Here is a 20,434-nt window from a genome sequence, read left to right as displayed (position 1 = left end):
GGTGATGTAATCATGGATCACTGCAGCCTTGACCTCTGGGGCTCAAGTGATTCTCCCACCTCAGCCTCCTGAGTAGCTGGGCCTACAAGTGTGGGCCACCATGCCTGTCTAATTTTTTATTTTTTGTAGAGATGAGGGTCTCACTATATTGCCCAGGCTGGTTTTGAATTCCTGGGCTCAAGAAATCCTCCTGTCTCAGCCTCTCAAAGTGCTGGGATTATAGGCATGAGCCACTGCACCTGGCCATACCCAGTTTTAACACGACTGCTGTTTCTTGGTTGAATTTATTATTGCTTTGATGATTGCTAAATAGTAATATTCTCAGTTATTTTTCCTGCATTAATCAGTTGGCATTTTGTGATCCGAAAAAGCTTTTTCCTTTCCTATTTCTTTATTGCAATATGGATTTGTGTATTTCTATTTTATTCAATTGTTTAACCTGTTGCTGTCATTATGTATTTTCATGTTTCTATTGTTCCAGATTTGGCCTGTGGGAGCTCCTGAAAGTTGGCTACTGTGTCCTTTTGACATGTTTTTACATTACATTATGTTATTTATTTATTATTTTATGTTTTTGAGAGGGAGTCTTGCTCTGTTGCCCAGGTTGGAGTGCAGTGGTGCGATTGACTCATTGCAACCTCCACCTCCCGGGTTCAAGTGATTCTTCTGCCTCAGCCGCCCGAGTAGCTGGGATTACAGGTGCATGCCACCATGCCTGGATAATATTTTTGGATTTTTAGTAGAGACAGGGGTTTCACCATGTTGGCAGGCTGGTCTTAAACTCCTGACCTCATGATCCGCCTGCCTCGGCCTCCCAAAGGGATTACAGGCAAGAGCCACTGCACCCAGCCTCTTTTGATGTGTTTTTAAAAATCATTCATTCATTGAGCATTTCCTTCCTTTCTGGCACAAGAAGATGGTCCAGGCTCATCTTGTATCTTCCTTGCCCTAGCCCTGAAAGTAGTTATTTCTCCAAAGAGTCAAAATAACCTTTTGCTGAAGTGGAAGAAAGTCCTAGGAAAGTTGTCAAAAATACAAATGCCAAGGCCCACCCTAGACCTACCGAACTGGAGTATCGCAAGGAGTCTGGGCGTCTGGTGGGGCGTCTGCGCAGATGGGAAGGCTCTTCCTTACCCCTCCACGGGTTGCGGGAGCTGAGGGGACTGGATGCTCAAGTGGCGACACCTGGTGGTGATTCAGGAACCCGCAGGACAGGTTATGGCCAGGCCTTGGGAAAGGGAATTCAAGGGTCTCAGTGGCCTTTGCCGACCTCCTCCTGGGTCTCCTGGGATGCTGAGCGGGCTCTCGCCTCCTTCCTCAGTGTTCTGAGCCCTGTTTTCCACCAGTGCTGCTCTCCCTTAGTGAGGCTGTCCCTCCTCAGGCTCCAGCCTGAAGAGTTCAAGCTCAAGAGCCGAATATGTCAGAAGCCTTCAGGCCCTTCTCTCGGGACTGAGTTTGCTCTGGGAGTCTCTTGACGTCCCTAAGGTCATTCAGCAGAAAGGTCCCGTGAACTATGCCAGAGCCACTCAGAGGGACATTATGCCTCAGTAAAAATTATGCTTATAAAGGGTTTGTCAAAACCTGGGGAGAATTATTGCCTGACATTCAGTAAAAGAAAATCATTTTGCATACAGCAGACCTGTCTACTGTTTGTTTGAAAGACTGGAGAGAGCTGGAATTCGGAGTCAGGGAATTCTGGACAACTGGTTTTCTTTTGCATTTTTCCTCTTTAGGCTTTCTGTGCTTCCCACACTTTCGTAGAGTATCCGTTGCTGTAATTTGAGAGAATGGCTGCCCAGGAGGCTTGCTGGACCTGCGGTGCTGGGGCGGGGCTGGGCAGGCTGGGGAGGAGCCAGGCTGCAGAGCCTGATGAGGTTGTGCCGTTCCCAGGTTCAGGGCGAGGGTTGGGTTGGGGTGGGGTGGGCACATGGGAAACCCGAACTTGTCCTTGAGGGGTGTCACCAGTCCCTCTCCTCTCCAGCTGTTGCAAGCCGGGGCAGCTGAGGACATGGTGGGGGGTAGGAAGGAAGAGGGCTCCACAAGGCTGGCAGCACCCTGAGACCCTCTCAGTGCGAGCTCTGGCCTGAGCAAAGCTGAGCAAAGCCTCGTTGTCCCTGGAGAAGTAGGGGCGAGCCATTGACTGAGCAGAGTGGCCAGAGGGACATTTTCCTTTAGACAGGCTGAGTGGAGAGTGGGAGAACCCTGCAGGAACGGGTGGATCCCTGATTCATTTGCAGATGCTCACTACGTGCTGCGTCAGCTAATCCACTCTATATTTGACCAGTGAGGAAGGTCTATTGCTACGACTAACCCCAGTTTTACAGATGAGGAAACTGAGGCATGGGGAGGTCACAGATCTTGCCTAAGGTCACACAGCTCCTGAGTGCTGGAAACTGACCCCAGATTCTGTACTCTGAGCCACCTGACTATGCTGATGGGACCCTGGGGGTGGCTTTGCCACAGCTCCCTGCAAACCTGGCCTTTACCAGAGCCATATTACTTGGTGGAGGGATGCCAGAAACAGGGAAGCTGCTGGCGGGCAGTGGTCTGAGGCCAGCGCACTAACCTGTCCCCAACATGTCGTCTTTTCCAGGCCTCGCTGGTCCTGCAGGTGTCCTACACGCCGCTGCCTGGAGCTGTGCCCATGTTCCCGCCCCCCACTCCTCTGGAGCCCTCCCCGACTCTGCCTGACCTGGATGTAGTGGCAGGTGAGTAGCCCATGGTGGCCTCGCTGGGCCCTGGGAAGAAGGCCAGCAGTGGTACTTGAACCTGGGGGCTGGGGCTGCAGGGAGGCTTCCCGGCCTTTGCTGCCTTCCCCAGGCTGGGGGCTGCCCAGGCCTGGAGAGGAGAGGGTGCGGTGGGTGGGAAGTCCTGAGGGCTGCCTTCTGCTGTGCAGAAAGAAGGCGCAGCAGGCACGCTCCCTTGGCTGCTGCTGGGGGTAGTGTGAGGAGGCCTCCCAGCCCCAGCTGCCCGAGGACGGGGCTGAGCCTGGGCTGGGTGTTCTGAGCTGTGCAGCTTCAAGAAGGGTGTGTGGGGACAGGAGCTGGCTCAGGTGATATCTGAGGCCCACAGACGCCCCAGAACCAAATGCTTCCCTGCTCTGGCACCCAGCAGGCCTTCAGTAATGGTGTGTGACAAAAGCACTAGTTTTTTTTTTTTTTTTTTTTTTCCTTGAAAGAGCCCTGAGCTGAACTTCGGGGTTCCAGTCCCGCCTTTGACACTGAGTTGCTGTGTGACTTTGGGCTGATTACTCTCCCTCTCTGGACCCATAGATTGTGAAGGGAGCAGACTAAATTAGCTAAGTGCTGTGCCTGTCTCAGCTCTCTTCACGTGCTTCTGCCAGGCTGGTCAAGTGAGGACCCAGCCTGGGGTGGCTGGCTCACCAGTGGTGGGCCCGGGCATGGGAGCCTCCATGTGGTCTAGCCTGCTGGGTTTGGGAGGAAGCTATGTACACAGGTCAGTGGGCACTTGCCCATAAGAAAGACTCTAGAGTTTTTCTCTTAGTGAAGGGAGCCAGAGGCAAACCCAGCATTAAAACCTGAGCAGCCCCTGTCTCGGGTGTACCCTGTGCCTGTCCTGGGGCCAGCCCAGCGCAGGGCTTGTGGTGAGGTCGGCAGAGCAGAGGCGTCTCCCTGGGGCTCAGCACTGGCCAAGCTTAGAGACCGGAGATCAGCCTGGACTGGAGTAACCTGGTCATCCTGAGCTTGCAGCTGGAGTGGGCTCAGGGGAGGAAGGAGACGTGCCCCTGGTGGTGGAGGGCTGGATGTTCTGGGACCGCGTTGAAGTGGATGTGACAGAGTTAGGTGCAGGCCAATCAGGGGAGGCCCCTGGACCCTCCTGGGAGGTGGCGAGAGGGGACAGGTCCCACTGGGCTTGGCAGCTGTTTCTGAGCTGTTTCTGGCTGGGGTGGGCGGGGAAGGCAGGGTTGGGGCTGGGTGTGCAGTAGGTTGGTTTCTCTCACCCCAACCTCCTCCCTCCCCTCCTGGGATTATGCCCTGCCCACAAGACAGGTGGGGGACAGAGCCGGGCCGAGACTTGGTCCCTGCTCAGTGACAGCACCATGGACACGAGGTACTCTGGAAAGAAGTGGCCGGCCCCCACGGGTGAGACCCGGGTCAGGGCTGTCTCGACCCCAGACCCTCCCTGTAACCGTCTCACTAGCCGCCATGGTCAGCTCGCTGGCGTGGGGCCAGGTGGCAGAGGATTCATCCTGTAGGACTTGGCGGGTGGGAGGGCTAGGGCCATTCTCTTTTCTTCCCGTTGACTAACTGGACTGACTACTCTCAAGTTTCAGCTGCTGGAAGCCCCTCTTCTTTCTACCTTATCCATCCTGGCTCACTGATGGGGAGAGCATGGGGAGAGGAGAGAGGGTGGGTCTCAGTGCCCTTGTCTTTTGGATCTTCTGCCCCCTGGGCTGGGTCCTCGGGGCAGGGCCAGAGGGACCCAGGCCTCATTAGGGTCCTCTCCTCTTAGACACAGGAGGAGAGGAAGACACAGAGGACCAGGCACTCACTGGGGATGAGGCAGAGCCATTCCTGGATCAAAGCGGGACTCCAGGCCCAGGCGCTCCCATCACTCCGAGGAAACCACCTTCGCATCCTCCGCCCCACCCCCCCGGGGTCAAAAGAAAGCGAAGTGCGCCCACACCCAGAAAGCTGCTGTCAGACAAACCACAGGACTTCCAGGTGATGAATGGACTTTCTCTGACCCCAGACTCCTCTTCAGCCGTCAGCTGCTGGTGCCAGGCACCTGCCTGGTTTGTCCAGCTTCAGGGGAAAATGTATGTGGGATCCTCAGGCCCTCCTGAGGTGTGGGGGTGGGGATCTGTAGTGTCCCTGGGCCTGGGCAGATGCTGAATAGGGAGTTCACATCTTGGGTCCTCAGAATAAGTCTGCCCAGCCCCATGGTTTTGCGCTTAGAAGGAAAGGTCACTGCAGAGATGCAGCATGTCCTTGCACCTCTGCTCTGTGTTCCTGACCAGGGTGTATCCAGCCAGCAAGCTCCTGGCTATTCAGGTGTGGTTTGTGTCCAGCACCTTCCGCATCACCTGGGTACTTGTTAGACATGCAGGGTCTCCAGGCCCCACCCAGACCTGCTCTACCAGAATCTGCATTTTAACAAGATCCCTACATCAGAGAAGCTCTGTCTAACATCTTGTTTCTCCCTGTATCTATCCCCTGCATAGAGCCATGCATTTTTCTGAGAGTCATGTGGAATTTGAATTTGTTCAAGCTCATCACAGAATAAAAACTATTAATATTAACACTTTGACACATTTTTATCCAAAATCCATCCCATTTTATTTGCCTTGTAACTTTGGTCCTTTGCTTATCTTTTTTTTTTCTTTTCAAAAGAATTTTCTATTTTGATGTAGTCACACAGTAATAGTTAACTCTTTACAACCTCTTTTAAGGTTAAAAGCAGGAAGCTTAAATCTCTATAACACTAACTGCAACAAATCGCAAAAATATTTTTGTTCTAAATCATGGTAATTTAAGTGGAAGTCATAGCTCTAACCACTGTGTTTGCCCAAAGAGGCAAAATTCTAGCCCCCATACTATGATTCCCCAAATGTCTTCATATTGCCTTTTTTCTCTTTATGGGACTAACATATGTTTATTTTAGAAAGCTTGGAAAATACATTAAAATGAGAAGACTAAAAATCACTCATCTATCTTCCCATTGCTGTTAAGAATATATCCTCCCATATCATGCAATTGACAAAAATAACAGTTGATTCAAAAGTAGAGCAAGTAAATATCTTTTTTCATAGAATTGCTTTAATATTTTAAAATTTTATATTTTAAAATATCTTACCTAATATTTGAAAGCATAGATGTTCTTGAAGTCTTCATTTACTTACAGCTGAATGGCAAAAATTCTCAATTTGCTTCTCAGAATGTAAGAAAGCATTGCATCTTATAAAGAATAAAGACTATTTCTGGGGTCACTTCACTGTGTAAGTTCGACCTCTGAGGGAATTGTCAATAAAGATATTCAAGCCACTGAAAAATGCCAGTGTCAGTGGGTCTTGGGTGGGGCTTGTGCCAATGGCTGAATGACATGAATGGGGACTGTGTCTGCCCGCCTCTGGGGTTTAATGTGTGTAGCTGACAAGGGGCAGCCTGGCAGCTCTTCTGTGGAGCTATGGCATTGTATAGATGCAAGGGCCCTTGGTGGGAAAATATAATTGTTCATTTAATGCTCTTCCTAATTCCTTTTTAATACTTTTCCCAAGAAGCTAGTGGTGAGATGGTCCCTGAGATTTCTGACTCTTGGGGTGGATGGTGGGTGGTTCTTAACCCTTCCCCCTTCCTCCACTCTTTCCCCTCCTGACTTTAGATCAGGGTCCAGGTGATCGAGGGGCGCCAGCTGCCGGGGGTGAACATCAAGCCTGTGGTCAAGGTCACTGCTGCAGGGCAGACCAAACGGACTCGGATCCACAAGGGAAACAGCCCACTCTTCAATGAGGTGGGAGGCGCGGGCCATGAGGGCCAGACCTTGGTGGGCCTTCCAATCTGGAAGCCCAATGCAGACACTGGGCAATTCATTCAAGTGTGTTTACATATGGTGCTGACCTGGGTGGTGAGAAGTGCTGGCCCCCAAGGAGGTTATCTGTGGCACTGGAGAAAGGGCTCCTGTATCCCTGTCACCCTCCAGGGCCAGCCACCCACTCAACCCTGAAATCATCATGTCTGTGAGGCCAGGGGCAGAATACCCCAAAACTTGTCCAGTCCCCGGAGCTGAGCCCAATCCATATTTTCTGAGGGGACTCAACTACTAGGCTTGGAGGCTTGGGGGTGGTGGTCCTCCCTCTCCCTGGCCCAAGGGGTCAGCAGGCACTGATACATCTCCCTTTGCTCTGAACCAACAGACTCTTTTCTTCAACTTGTTTGATTCTCCCGCGGAGCTGTTTGATGAGCCCATCTTTATCACGGTACGTCTCATCAGTCCAAGTGTTCTCCGAGGGCTGTATGTATGCACATAGGTGTCAGTGTGCACAGTTGTGTGTGTGTGCATGTGCACGTCAGTGTGCATGTGTGTGTGTGCCTGTCGGTGAGTGTGTATGTAGGTGAGAGGGAGGTGTGTTAAAGCCTGACACCTGGGTGATGTGGAGTAACTCACAGAAATGCCTGCAACAGCTCAGCTGGGAGGCAGTGGCTGTAGGAGACCCCACTGCTCAGCAACCCCCTGGGGGCCAGGTCAGGGTCCTTAAATCACTTCTTGCAATGAACATTTAAGTTCCCAGCTTATTTTGTTTATCCAAACAAAATGTGCCTACTTCTGACTGAGATTCTCTTTCTCTGGGCCTTGGCTCTTCCCCCATCTCCTCTGAAAGGCACCACAGCCTAGTGGCTCAAAGTGTAGGCCCCGGCAGTAGGCTGGATTCCAGCTCTGTCTATGCCATGGAGCGATTGTGTGTTTCTGTACAAGTCTCTGTGCCCCTGTTTCATTCGTGAATGGGGATGATGACAGTTTCTACTGATGAGGTTCTTGTGAGGGCTAACCATTGCGTAGAACGATCTCCGGAATTGAGGAAGTGTGAAGTGTTGGCAGTTATTGTTTGGGAGGGAAGAGCTATTGGGTTGGTGGTGTGGACCACGTGCTCCCTGTGAATGTGAGTTTCTGGTGATCTTCCTCTGCAGGTGGTGGACTCGCGTTCTCTCAGGACAGATGCTCTCCTCGGGGAGTTCCGGGTAACAGTTCATTTTCTATGAAAGCAGTCAATTCTCACTCCTCCCAGTTGGTGGAGCCTCTGTAGACCATGGGCAGGGGCTGGCACTCCAGAGATCCCGTGTGTCTCTGCTTTGGGAAAACATAACTTCAAAAAACAACGCCAAACCCTCTGCGCAGCACTCCTTTCTTCCTAGAAAACCTCTCCACGAAGGTGGAAGAGAACGAAAGCACTTTTTATCATCGAAGAGGTCTTAAACCGGAGCAAGATGCACATCCCAGGCAATGATCTGCTAAGATGCTGCAAAGACAGAGAGAAATCCCACGCGAATTTAGCCAGCAGGTCCAACCCATTGCACACTACACACATTCTCAAGAGAAGCCACTCACACCGAGTTCATCCCAAAGTCACCCGGTCATCGGGGTGACCATCTGTGTTAGCTAATTTGCTGTATCCAGAAGACCAAACAAAAATCAAACTCTTGTATTGATTTTTGTATACTATGACATTTGTATACTAAAGCTGACAAAAGGCTTATTTAGTTTCTTAAAAAGATGCATTTCAAAGAGACAGGGCAAGTGTAATAAATTTACAAGTTTTCTAAGGTAAGTGTTCTGACAAAAAGAGAGGGGAGGGCAGTTCTTCCCTTATTTCCAACAGGCAGAACCAAGCCCCTTATTTGTAATTTGGATGTTCCCCCACGTCGGGGCAGGCAGTGTGAGGTCTGAGTTCGGGCAGCCCTCTGCCTCCTCCTGGCCATCTTGGGCCGGTGAGACTGGCGCTTTTGGCCCTGACATCACTGTCACTCTGGGCTGGGAGTGGGGGTCACATGTGGATCCCTGGGAGATGGAGAGGCAGAGGAGAGAGGGGAACCCTGCCCCAGGCTTCCTCACTTGTCCCAGACAGTCCAGAGTTGAATAGCCCTGTTCTGAGAACCAAGAACCAATGAATTTAACAGATTACATAAAGTAAAGGTAACTAGTAATTTTGCAGACTGAAGGAGACCTGCAGAGTGTTTTAATGTAATTTAATGTAATTCTTATTGATTTTCTCATTTTGAAAATTCCAAGGACTTATCAAAAGGAAAGAAAGAGCACAGGCTTATTTTAACCTCTCCCCTCTATCCAAGTATATCATGCCTCCCTTCTTTAAATTTGTGTTTTCGATATGAATTTAAAATAAGGGGCTTGATTCTGCCTGTTGTCATAACAGTTACCTTAGAATTATTTCTTCTGCCCAATAAATAATTGCTGGCACGGGGTGCAGTGACTCACGCCTGTAATCTCAGCGCTTTGGGAGGTAAGGCGGGCAGATCAGCTGAAGTTGGGAGTTCAAGACCACCCTGGCCGACATGGTGAAACTCCGACTCTACTAAAAATATGAAAATTAGCTGGGTGTGGTGGCGCGTACCTGTAATCCCAGCTACTCGGGAGGCTGAGGCAGGAGAATTGCTTGAACCTGGGCAGTAGATGTTGCAGTGAGCTGAGATTGTGCCACTGCACTTCAGCCTGGGTGACAGAGCAGATTCCATCTCAAAAAACAAACAAACAAAAACCAAAAAAACAAAAACAAAAACACCAAAAAATTGCTGGGTTGGACCTGCTGGCTAGATTAGCAGCTAAGATTTCTTTGTGTTTGCGAAATCTTCCCGAATCATTGCCTGTGGGAAAAAGTCACAAGATAAAAAACTAAGTCTGTTTACCTGGAGATGCATTTTTTTTTTTTTTTGAGACGGAGTTTCGCTCTTGTTACCCAGGCTGGAGTGCAATGGCGCGATCTTGGCTCATCGCAACCTCCGCCTCCTGGGTTCAGGCAATTCTCCTGCCTCAGCCTCCTGAGTAGCTGGGATTACAGGCACGTGCCACCATGCCCAGCTAATTTTTTGTACTTTTAGTAGAGACGGGGTTTCACCGTGTTGACCAGGATGGTCTCGATCTCTTGACCTCGTGATCCACCCGCCTCGGCCTCCCAAAGTGCTGGGATTACAGGCTTGAGCCACCGCGCCCGGCCCTTGGAGATGCATTTTTTAAAAGAATGGGCTTGAGCCTGAGTCATTCTGTAACAAATTAAATCTTAATTATGTTTTGAGTCTCTTTACATTCTTGTTCTGAGAACCGAAGGGTTAAGTCAAAAAATTATTTTATTTGTATCTAATTATAAAAGTAATCTACGAGTTAAAAAAATAGATGATTTTTTTTAGAGCTGTTTTAGGTTCACAGCAAGAATTGAGTAGAATGTACACAGCTTCCAGATACTCCGTGCCCACCCCCTGCCCCGCCCTCTGCAGCTTTCCCCACTGTCTTCATCCCAACACTCTATGGATTTTTAATAGAAAATTGTGAAACACAGGAAGGTATAAAAAATGAAATAAAAGTCATCCAAACCTACCATGCAGGGATAACATAGTTCCATTGCGTTGAATTTCCTTTTTTTTTTTTGAGATGGATTTTTCGTTCTTGTTGCCAGGCTGGAGTGCAATGGTATGATCTTGGCTCATTGAAACCTCCACCTCCCAGGTTCAAGTGATTCTCTTGTCTCAGCTTTTCATGTAGCTGGAATTACAGGCACATGCCACCACACCCTGCTAATTTTTTTTTTTTTTTTGTATTTTTAGTAGAGATGGGGGTGGTTTCACCATGCTGGTCAGGCTGGTCTCAAACTCCTGACCTCAAGTGATCCACCTGCCTTGACCTCCCAAAGTGCTGCGATTATAGGCATGAGCCATCATGCCCAGCCTCTTTTCCTCTTTCTTTTTTATACATAAGCATTCATTAGCAAACTGGGATCAAAATATATTTCACTTTCTTTTCACGTAGTATCAGATGGTGAATGTTTCCCTATGTTTCCAAATGTTCTTCAAAACCATGTTTTTAATGGAATCATTTTAATGCTTCGGTGGCAAGGGTTTGATTTGTGTCTCCTCTCATTGATTGCAGATGGACGTGGGCACCATTTACAGAGAGCCCCGTAAGTTCTCACCACTTTGTCCGTATCCTTGCATTTTGGTTCTGGAGGCTGACTGGAGACACCCATTTGGGATCCTCATTGTCCCTCCTGGGGGTTTTAGAATCTAGAGGAGGAGCTTGATCTTGGGAGGGAAGGCAGGTCCTTCATCCTTCATGTGAGACAGGCCCTTGGGAGGGTGTCACGCTTGCCTGTGTCTCCACTGGCCCATTCAGGGAGGATAGATCTAGAGGCCCCATTACTGGACACTGGGCTCACAGCAGACAGGGACAGGTCATTTGGGTGATGAGCCAGGATTTCTCTCACCCTGGTTTCCATTCTGTTCTGGTTCCTTCCTGAAGGGGAGGAAAATGGTCTTGGTTTTGGCTCTGCCAGCCTCTTACAGGAGTTTCTGTTAATATTTCTGGTTGTGACCACATGAACACTCAAAGTACCTTTTGATTCTAGAATCTGAGTCCTGCGCTCATGGCCCGGTGGATGAGTCCTTCAGCCCCACTGTGCAGTCCAGCCTGGGCTCCTGGGTGTGGCCACAGGCTGGGGGCTTCTGATTCTGGGATCACCAGTGGATGTTGTCTCTCTTAGGGCACGCCTATCTCAGGAAGTGGCTGCTGCTCTCAGACCCTGATGACTTCTCTGCTGGGGCCAGAGGCTACCTGAAAACCAGCCTTTGTGTGCTGGGGCCTGGGGATGAAGCGCCTGTGAGTATATTTCCCTGGGTCTTCCTACAGTCCCACGCAGCACCTGGTGCGGAGGTGCCAAACCACAAACAGAAACTCTATTTCTTTTTCTGATTTAAACTAATACATGGTAATTAATGAAAAATGTGGAACATGTAGAAACGTATTAATAAAGAAATGAATCACTCATAATCCTACCACTCCAAGAGAGCTAGTATTATCTTATTGCACATCCCTCTGGAAGGATATACACACATATTTTTCTTTTTGCAACAGTGAGATTATTTTGTATATGTTATGACTTGAATTACATTACCTAAGAATGTATTGTGACCATCTCTACGTGTCAGTAATGTTATAAGTTGGAGGTGGTAAGAATGAGAAAAGTATTGGGAGCAGGGGAGGGATCAGCATCTTTGTATGTCTGAGAAGAGGAGGAAAGGTTTGGGATCACCATTGTGGGAAAGAAATGAGGGGTTAGATTTAATGAAAGGGTTCTGCATGAGAGCGGCCACTCCGGGTTGGACGCTTTGTTTGTAGTGGACCACTTGCCTCGTGGTGCTCAGTAGCGCAGAGCAGAAGAGAGGCAGGTGGGTGGTGGACGTGTTGGGTGGGAGCAAGCCAGGAGTGCTGAAGGTCAGGGGTGAGGTCAAGGTCAGGGGTGAGGTACCAGGGCATCCTGAACATGGCTGATGGCACTGTGCGGGGAGGAAGGGGTGGACTGGGCCCCTGGGGTCTCCTGCCATGCCTCGTGTCCCCCCTATCCTTACTGCACCCTGGCTCCTTGGTTACCTGGACGTGCTGCTTGGATGACCATGGGTTTCTCTCTCTCCACTCAGCTGGGCCCCGGGTGCTGTCCGCCTCTTCTTTTTTCTCGGGTGTAGTTTACGCCTTATCTCAGTCTCCTCATCTCCTTACTCCTGATCTCTCCTGGCTGTGTCCAGACTTTCTCAGGTTTCCTAAGCTCCAACCTCAGCTTCCCTTGGAGAGGCAGAGCTGCACAGTGGTGAGTGGTGAGAGCTCTGGGAGCTCCCGTGGTCCTAAAGTCGCCCCCATCTTCATCTGCCTTCCCTCCCTTCCTCCGCTCCTCCCGCTCCATCATCCCTCCACCTCCTTGGTGGTGACCTCACATCTTCCACTGTCGTCTTTAGCCTCCTCTGTCTGATCTCTTCCCCCACTTGTCTCCCCTGAGTCCCGCTCCGTGATCTTCACCGGGCTCAACGTTCCCCAATCCGAAAACACCCCTTCCTTGGCCCATTTCTCCCCACCCCTCCTCTCCACTACTATTTTCCCTTTCTCCTACTGCTGGTCATCACCAGCTTCTTGAAAGGGTGCACCGCGTCCCCTTTTCTCCACTCCCTCACCAGCTGCTCATTCCTTCTTCTCTTCAGCAGGAATCCCACCACCTCCTCTCCCCCAACCACTGGTGTCAGGTCACTCATTACCAGAGCTTGGGAGCTCTCCTCTGTCATTAGTCTGCGCCACTGCGCCACGGCACTCGATTCTGGAGCCCACGCCCTGCCTGAAACTGTCTCCCCACTTAGCATTCACGACTCCCCCGATTCTCCCTGCTCCTTTTCAAGCAGGTTCTTTGAATTCAATGTTGCAGTTCAGTCCCTGTCCCTGTTCATTTGCTGTATCTGCCTCTCACTGTTGAGGAGTCCGTCTCTTTCAGACACCACCTAAAACTTATACCTTGCTCTTCTCCAGCCTGGATCTTCTGAGCTCCAGATGCTCAGTTTCAGTTGCCTTGTCATCAGGCCACATTAACACATCCCTTAGGGCCCTCTAACTTATTGTAGCAAAGCCTGGTATGGTTTGCTGCCCACTCCCCACACCTGTTCCCCATCCTGTATTAGGTGACATCTTAGGAAATGGCATGGTTATCCACTTAGTCCCCCAAACCAGAGACCAGAGTTCTATTCTTTACCCCTGAGTCCCCGTGCAAGCAGTTGGCCGGTCTTGTTGGTGTGAAAATCTCACCAACAACGCTCCTTCTTTTTCCCATCCCAAGACCAGAGTTTGAGGCCAGTCTCCCACTCTCTCTCACTTGGGTCTCTGCGTGAATTACAATATAGGTTTAGCTGATGTAAAAAGATGCCCCAAATAATAGGCGTTCAAGAGGACAGATGTTTATTTCTCTGTCGTGAGCCCCACAGTCCAGAGCTGGCACAGACCCAGGCTTCTGCAGAGACCCAGGCTCCTGGTCTTCCCTCCCCTGTGATCTTCCTGCAGCCTCCATCACATGGCCCAAGAAGGTTGCTCCGGTTCCCATCACCATGTCTGTATTTCAGCCAGGGAAATGGGAGGAAAGGAGACCACATCTCTTCCTTCAAAGGCATGGCCCACAAGTTGTACACATTTATGCTCAGGTTCCATTGACCAGAACCTAGTCACAGGGTCACATCTAACTACCAGGGACCCTGGAAATAAAGTCCATCCTGTTACTGTCCGCTAAAAATTGAGGGTTCGTTAGAGGAGGCAGAAAAGACTGGATTTGGGGGAACAACTAGCAGTTTCTGCCACTCCCTCCTAAGTGTCCTCTGAGGTCTCCTAACCTCTTACGTTACACTTCTCCACTATCCCTACCTTATCACCAGTCATCACTTTTCAACCCAGGTAGAATTATGCGCGATTCCACTTACAAAACGTCCAGCGACTTCCCATTGCATTTAGGATAGAATTCAAAATCCTTAGCATGACATTTAAGGCCCCTGACATTTCCTCAGCCTAATTTCCCAGTCCCACTTGCCATTATGCGTCTTCATGGGCCCCGTGTTGTGGCCACACCAGATGCTGTGACTTTCCAGAAGTCTCTTCCATCCCTCTTCAGCCTTTTCCCCTGCTGGAATGCCTTCCCTCTCTGCCTACCAAGAGCCAATTGGTTCTTCCAGACCCAGTTCAGATGCTGCTTCCTCCCTGAAGCTTGCCCCGTCCTCCAGGAAAATGTATTAGTCTTTCCTTGGGGCACCACCCAGCCCTTTGGTTGTCTAATCAGCTTATGTGTCTGTCTTCATCACTGAGATTCAGTTTCTTGATGATGGGGACAATATAGCAAATATGATATCTTTTATCTTCTCTCTTGCCTAGTAGGGCAGGTCTTGTACACAGTAGGTGCTCAATCAGTGCTTATTGTCTAGGGGAATAGACACTTTTATGGACGCTTGAAAGATGATTGTTTTCTTCTGATATGAGCTGAGGAGAATAAACACAGAATGCATCCCTTTGGGCACTTCTGTGATATGGGCTTTCTGTGATTGAGCATTTTGCTGCAGGGATTCTGAAGGTTTCCACATGTCAAGTGTGATTGAGTGCGAAGTGGGGTGAGGCTAGTCCAGGCAGTTGTCCAAGGAGTTGGCTGCTGGGCACAGCCTGACCTTGCTATTCTCCTGTCCCTTCACTGCTCACTAGACCAAGAGTAGCCACCAGATATTTCGTCTGTTCCGCCAGCTGCCAACTTCCCCTCGTGCAAGGGGCTCTGCAAGAGTCGCCTCCTTGTCTGGATGCCTCCACCTGGTGCTCGTTGTCCAAGTGTTAAGCTGGGAAGCCTTTCTGACCCACTCCCCCACCCCCAGCCAGTATAGTTACCAGCCCCCTGGCTCTGTGCTCTCCAACCACATGGGTTCTGCTTCCAGCCTGTGTTAAACCTCAGCTTTCTTATCTGTAAAGTGTGCGCAGTCTAGGACCTTATACCCAGAGTGTCGTCTGTGGGCCAGCAGCATGGGCATCACTTGGACACTTGTTGAAATGCAGGATCTTGGGCCTCACCTCACACCTGCTGAACTAGAACCTGCATTTTAATTGGAATGCACAGCAGTGGTCTAGAAGATGCTGATTCTCAGCCTCCTTTGCCAATTGGAATGATCTGGGAAGCTTTAAAACCACTGCCCCATGGGCACTCTCTCCCAGAAATTCTGTTTTAATTGGTCTAGGGTATGAACCTGGGCTCCCCAGGTGTGTCCTTTCTTTCTTTCTTTTCTTTTTCTTTCTTTTTTCTTTTTTTTAATGGAGGTCTCACTCTGTTGCCCAGGCTGGAGTGCGGTGGTGTGATCTTGGCTCACTGCAACCTCTGCCTCCCAGATTCAAGCAATTCTCCCACCTAAGCTTCTGAGTAGCTGGGACTACAGGTGCACACCACCATGCCTAGCTAATTTTTGTATTATTTGGTAGAGATAGGGTTTCCCCATGTTAGCAAGTTGGTCTCAAACACCTGACCTCAGGTGATCCGCCTTCCTTGGCCTCCCAGGGTGCTGGGATTACAGGCATGAGCTACCGCGCCCGGCCCTTCCAGATGTTTCTAATATGCAGCCAAGTTTGAGACCCACTCAAGGCGGGTGCTATGAGGATTAAATGAGAGACTGCATGCACATCAATACATGTGGGATATGACTTTTGTTATTACTGTTCCAACCACAAGATACAGGACATGTGATTGGATTCATTCACTGAAAGTCTGTTTTTCCTTCAAGATCGTCAGCTCCATGGGAACAGGGCACTTATTCACGTCTTCCCTTCATTCCCTGCCATATTCACTACCCTTTAGCACCAAACTGACATCGAATAGTCACTCAGTAACTACTGGCTGGGTGGATTGACACATGCATGTTATTGAAGCTAGAGTGGCAGCTCACTACGGAACTATATTTTCAGTCACTATTATACTGTATTTTAACTGCGAGGCAGGGGAGAGCGGGAAGACTAAGGTTGGTGGAATGCCTGCCGTGTGCCACATGCATTTACATCATTATTGGAGATGTTCCTCGCACAGTCCTGGGAAGTCGGTGTCATGGTCTCCACTGTGCCCAAGAGAAAGGTGAGGCTCAGGTGAAGAACCTTGCCTGAGACCACGTGGTCCTAAGTTGCGGAGCACAGTCTGCTTTATTTCAGAATGCAGTATCGATGTGAAGGTGGAACTCTTAGAAAAGGAAAGTAAAACCTTGTGCTCAGGAGCATGTGAAGGAATCATATTTGGTTTGCTTTGTAGCTGGAGAGAAAAGACCCCTCTGAAGACAAGGAGGACATTGAAAGCAACCTGCTCCGGCCCACAGGCGTGGCCCTGCGAGGAGCCCACTTCTGCCTGAAGGTCTTCCGGGCCGAGGACTTGCCGCAGAGTGCGTGGGGCACACCCTGGGGTGGGAGGTCTGCAGAAGGCTGGAGGCACAGGGCTGGTGAGGGTGGGCGATGGTGGGCGGGGTCAGCTCCCTGGAGGATGGAGAAGCGTCCAGGAAAATATCAGAATTTAATGAAAAGTCATCAGTGCTGGTGGAGTTACAAAGATTCAAGAACTCTTGAGAGTAATAGCTGCCTCTTGCTCCATTCCAGTGTCCTCTGGGCCTGGTCTGGCTACCTGTGGACCCATTTTCTCAGTTCTCATTGAGGAGTCAGCATCACCTGGACTCTATTCTGCCCTTAGGACTAGCTCTCCCTGATTTTCTCTCCCTCTACGAGGAAGCCCGTCCTGCAAGTCTGCAGAGCCGGGCTGGGGAGCAGTTGCTCTAATGCTGGAAGGGTTTGCATGAAGGACTCCCGGGGCCCACTGTCTTCACTGATGAAAAACACAGATCTGCAAGGTGACCCACCATCCTAGCTTGCCTGGGACTGTCCTGGTGGGGTTAGTACTGAAAGTGCCTGTTCCAGGAAACCCTGTGGTCTCCAGCAAACTGGGACAGTGGGTCACCCGACTTATATCCATTTCCTCTTCCTCCCAGGAAGCCCAATGTGGCCACTGCCTGGTTTCTCACAGTGGCTGGCCCAGGGCTAGATTCATCTGTGTGTTTAGTAAATGCTGGGGAATTATACTGACTATCCTAGAGCTCTGGGCATCAACCTGGGCTGATATTAGAATTACCTTCAAAATGGTCCAGATGCCGGGCGCTCACTGCCAGCATTTTAGATTGACTTGAGTTAGGGCAGGGCTCAGCACTGTTAGGGTTTAAAGGCTCCCCAGGTGGTTCTGTCATGAGGCCCAGCTGTGAGCCACTGTTTTTGAGCATACATTACCATAACAAAGCCACTGTCCACAGCAGAGTCAGTGAGAAGGTTTGCCACTTGGGTCCCTGGTTATGACTTTTCCATAAAGATAATTGTTTGAGAGTTTCTGCTCTGGCTGCTGACGTCAATAAATGAAACGTACATGCTTACTTGGACCAAAATTGTGAAGAAAGTCTGTATGTAAGTAATGGGAATTAATTCGGTACTAAAACACATGCTTAAAAATATTCTGCACTTATTGATTGCAACTATGTAGAAGTAAGGCTGGTGAACTTTAAGAGTGGAATGGGGAGGTAGAAATGTTTGCTTTTCTTAAGGTGAAAGAGCTTTGTGTTGAATTCTCTGCAATGTTTGAAAATAAAAACAAAATAGTTGGGCAAACGGATCACAAATGTTTGCTAATTGTTGTTGCCTTTTGTATTCATGTAGACATTAGCTAGCTTATACTCTTTATCCCCTCCACCCACCCACTCATATGTTTATAAACATGACTTGCTTTATACACATATGTATGTGTATACACATATCTATCTATCTATATCTATGTACATAAATAACCTGGCTGATTAAAAAATAATTAATTTGGGTCAGCATAGATGAAAAACTCTCAAAAAAATAAAAAACCAACAGAATTGACTTCTTGGTTAATCTCAGGTAAATCAATCACTGCTCTAACAGGTTTAAAGGAAAATGTCAACCAGGCAAGGATCATGGGATATTGTTAAAACAACTGTCAGTCCTTTTCTGGGTATTTACTGCCCTTAGCAATGTAGATTTCTAATTAGTCAAGCAGTGGATCAGTTGGTAGATTTGATCTGAAAGGCTTTGAATGCAGAGCCCGGACAGTGAATGAGTCTGGGACTGGTGACAAAGTGGCCTGGTGCTCTCAGGAGTTGCTGCTCTGAGGCAGACCTCCCTCTGGGGAGTCCCTGGGCGGAGTGAGAAGCAGCCACAGCGTCTTGCTCAGGTCATCCCAGGACTGCCTGGAGACAGCCGGGGTTTTGGAGGTGAGACGGCGGGCAGGCAGTGACTAGTGTGTCCCTCTTCCCAGTGGACGACGCCGTGATGGACAACGTGAAACAGATCTTTGGCTTTGACAGTAACAAGAAGAATTTGGTGGACCCATTTCTGGAGGTCAGCTTTGCAGGGAAAATGGTAAGGAGCAAGGGAGCAGGAAGGCTCTCTTGGGAGGGGACTCCTGGGTGCCCTGTGGATGGTGCTGGGTGAGAGCAGGTCAGAGCGAGGCACCCCCACCACAGGCATGTGCAGAAGGAGGGGCTGCTCCCGGCAGGTGGTGAGACACCCATGCAGGCCCAGCTTTCAGGGGCTGCCCCACACACGAACGTGGACAGGTCTGCCTGGGGGTGTCCCAGACAGACACATAGATATGGACGGCCCAGGAGAGGACATCAGACAGTGGATAGTAGAGGAACATTTGGGGGAAAATGAAGCAATAGCATGGAAACCAGACATGAAGACATAAAGATAGGGAAACTATATTTTAAAGATCGGGAATAAAACATAATGATTATTTAAAAAATGTCTTGGGAGTTGGGCAGAGAAAGACCCCCTGGTGGGTGCCCTAGGGGTCACTCGCATGCTCCCCTCTTCCTTGCAGCCCACCTTCCTGCCCTGAGGCGGGCTATGGCTCCAGTCCTTGCTAGCCCTTCTCTCCTCACAGGCTGCCCACCCCCCCAGTGTCTATGCACACCCGCAGGCTTTCCTGGCAGCCTCAGCCCTTCCAGGCTTCAGCCATCACCTCTCTGCAGAGAGCTCCATAGTTCTCTGACCCCTCCCTTCAACCCCAGACCCCTACACGCCTCTAAACAGCTCTGCCCGCTGTTCCTCTGAGCCCTGGAGGGAGTCATTTCCTCTGCCCAACCTGCCCCATATCCAAAAGCCTCTGTCTTAACCAGATACAACCATCAAAGGCAGAAAATGTGGACCTGCCTTGATTCTTCCCTCTTTTTTCTCCCTCTATATCAAACATGCCATCTCCAGCTTGTGAGCTTAAACGTGTCCCCAGGGCCCATCCCTGCCTCATGCCCCTTAGCCACTGTCAGCTCTTCCTAGGACCACACACCAGTGCCCCATTCCCTTGTTTCTACCTCATGGCATCGAATCTGTGAACAGCCCAGGCTGTGTGTCCTCGTTCTGGATTTGTTCGATTGTTTCCTCCCGTTGTTTGACTTGTTTCTCTGGCTCCTCTCTTTCCTGTAAGCTGGAAGTTAGGTCTAGAGATTCTCTTAGAGTCAGATGAAGTCTTCTGGCAAGAACTCAGCATAGGGGATGCTCTGCATGTCATATGGCACCACGACAGAAGGCGATAATGTCAGGTTGTCTCATCATCAGGGATGGTCGCCTGATCACACGGGTTAGGTGGTGCCTCCAGACAGCTCCCTTAGGAAAGTAAATGCTCCCACTTGGTAATTAGCAAGTAATCTGTGGGTAATATCTTGGCAGATATCCTATTTCTCAGCCACATCTTACCTAACGGTCTAATCATCCACTGACCTTCTTGTCTGAAGAAGTCATTTAGTTGGGACTGCAACGTGGTGATTTTCTCATTATCATTCTTTTACTCTTGATTAGATGATATATATATATATTTTCCTGTAAAGAAGAGCTTTCTCCTTCCTGCCCCTTTGAGTATTAGTATGGACCTCAATACTTTTTATTATGTGTTAAAATCAGTCATTATTGTGTTGATGTGTGAATTATACTGAAGGTGGCCATCAGGAGCCCCTTTGAGCTGGCTCTCTCTCCTCAGAGACTAGCCCAGAGTCCCAGTGAAAATGTACACAGGAACATAATGCAGATTTCAAACTCATTCATAGGGAGGTGTAGATGCCCACTGCAGACCCTCACCTGAGTGCAGGTTTTGGTGTGGGCTCAGGGTTGGGGTCTTATGCCCTGTGCCTGGCATCAGGAGGAACGGGGGCAGCTGCTTGAAGGCAGGAAGGAAACAGGAAGCTGCGGCTCTATGGTTTTGTGGGTCATTAGCTCCAAGGACTAAGATTAACTTTTCCACTTGATACTTGGTGAATTTCATGTCCCGAGACTGTTCTTATTTCGCATTCCCAACCTGGAAGGTATTTCAATGGTGGCTACAACCGAGACCAATGTG

At 49.6% G+C, this 20,434-nt stretch overlaps 1 protein-coding gene across 27 annotated transcripts in view; it reads left to right on the top strand.

Moving 5' to 3' along the window:
- The window catches only part of DYSF (dysferlin), a 231,859-nt gene that overhangs the window by 57,969 nt on the left and 153,456 nt on the right, over positions 1–20,434 (top strand). For 16 of the 27 annotated variants that reach the window (XM_037736130.1, XM_017521983.2, XM_017521976.2 and 13 more), the window contains exons 5-14: positions 2,594–2,708; positions 4,011–4,103; positions 4,474–4,685; positions 6,343–6,471; positions 6,875–6,937; positions 7,647–7,697; positions 10,612–10,642; positions 11,222–11,337; positions 16,301–16,427; positions 18,359–18,462. In XM_037736130.1, the coding sequence (XP_037592058.1) occupies positions 2,594–2,708; positions 4,011–4,103; positions 4,474–4,685; positions 6,343–6,471; positions 6,875–6,937; positions 7,647–7,697; positions 10,612–10,642; positions 11,222–11,337; positions 16,301–16,427; positions 18,359–18,462 (1,041 nt within the window). The remainder of the gene's footprint in view (positions 1–2,593; positions 2,709–4,010; positions 4,104–4,473; positions 4,686–6,342; positions 6,472–6,874; positions 6,938–7,646; positions 7,698–10,611; positions 10,643–11,221; positions 11,338–16,300; positions 16,428–18,358; positions 18,463–20,434) is intronic. The other 11 variants (XM_037736135.1, XM_037736134.1, XM_017521989.2 and 8 more) reach the window with 1 other exon arrangement.

This window comes from Cebus imitator, unplaced genomic scaffold (assembly GCF_001604975.1).
Source record: "Cebus imitator isolate Cc_AM_T3 unplaced genomic scaffold, Cebus_imitator-1.0 Scaffold23, whole genome shotgun sequence".
NCBI lineage: Eukaryota > Metazoa > Chordata > Mammalia > Primates > Cebidae > Cebus > Cebus imitator.
This window is presented reverse-complemented; position numbering and strand designations above follow the sequence as displayed.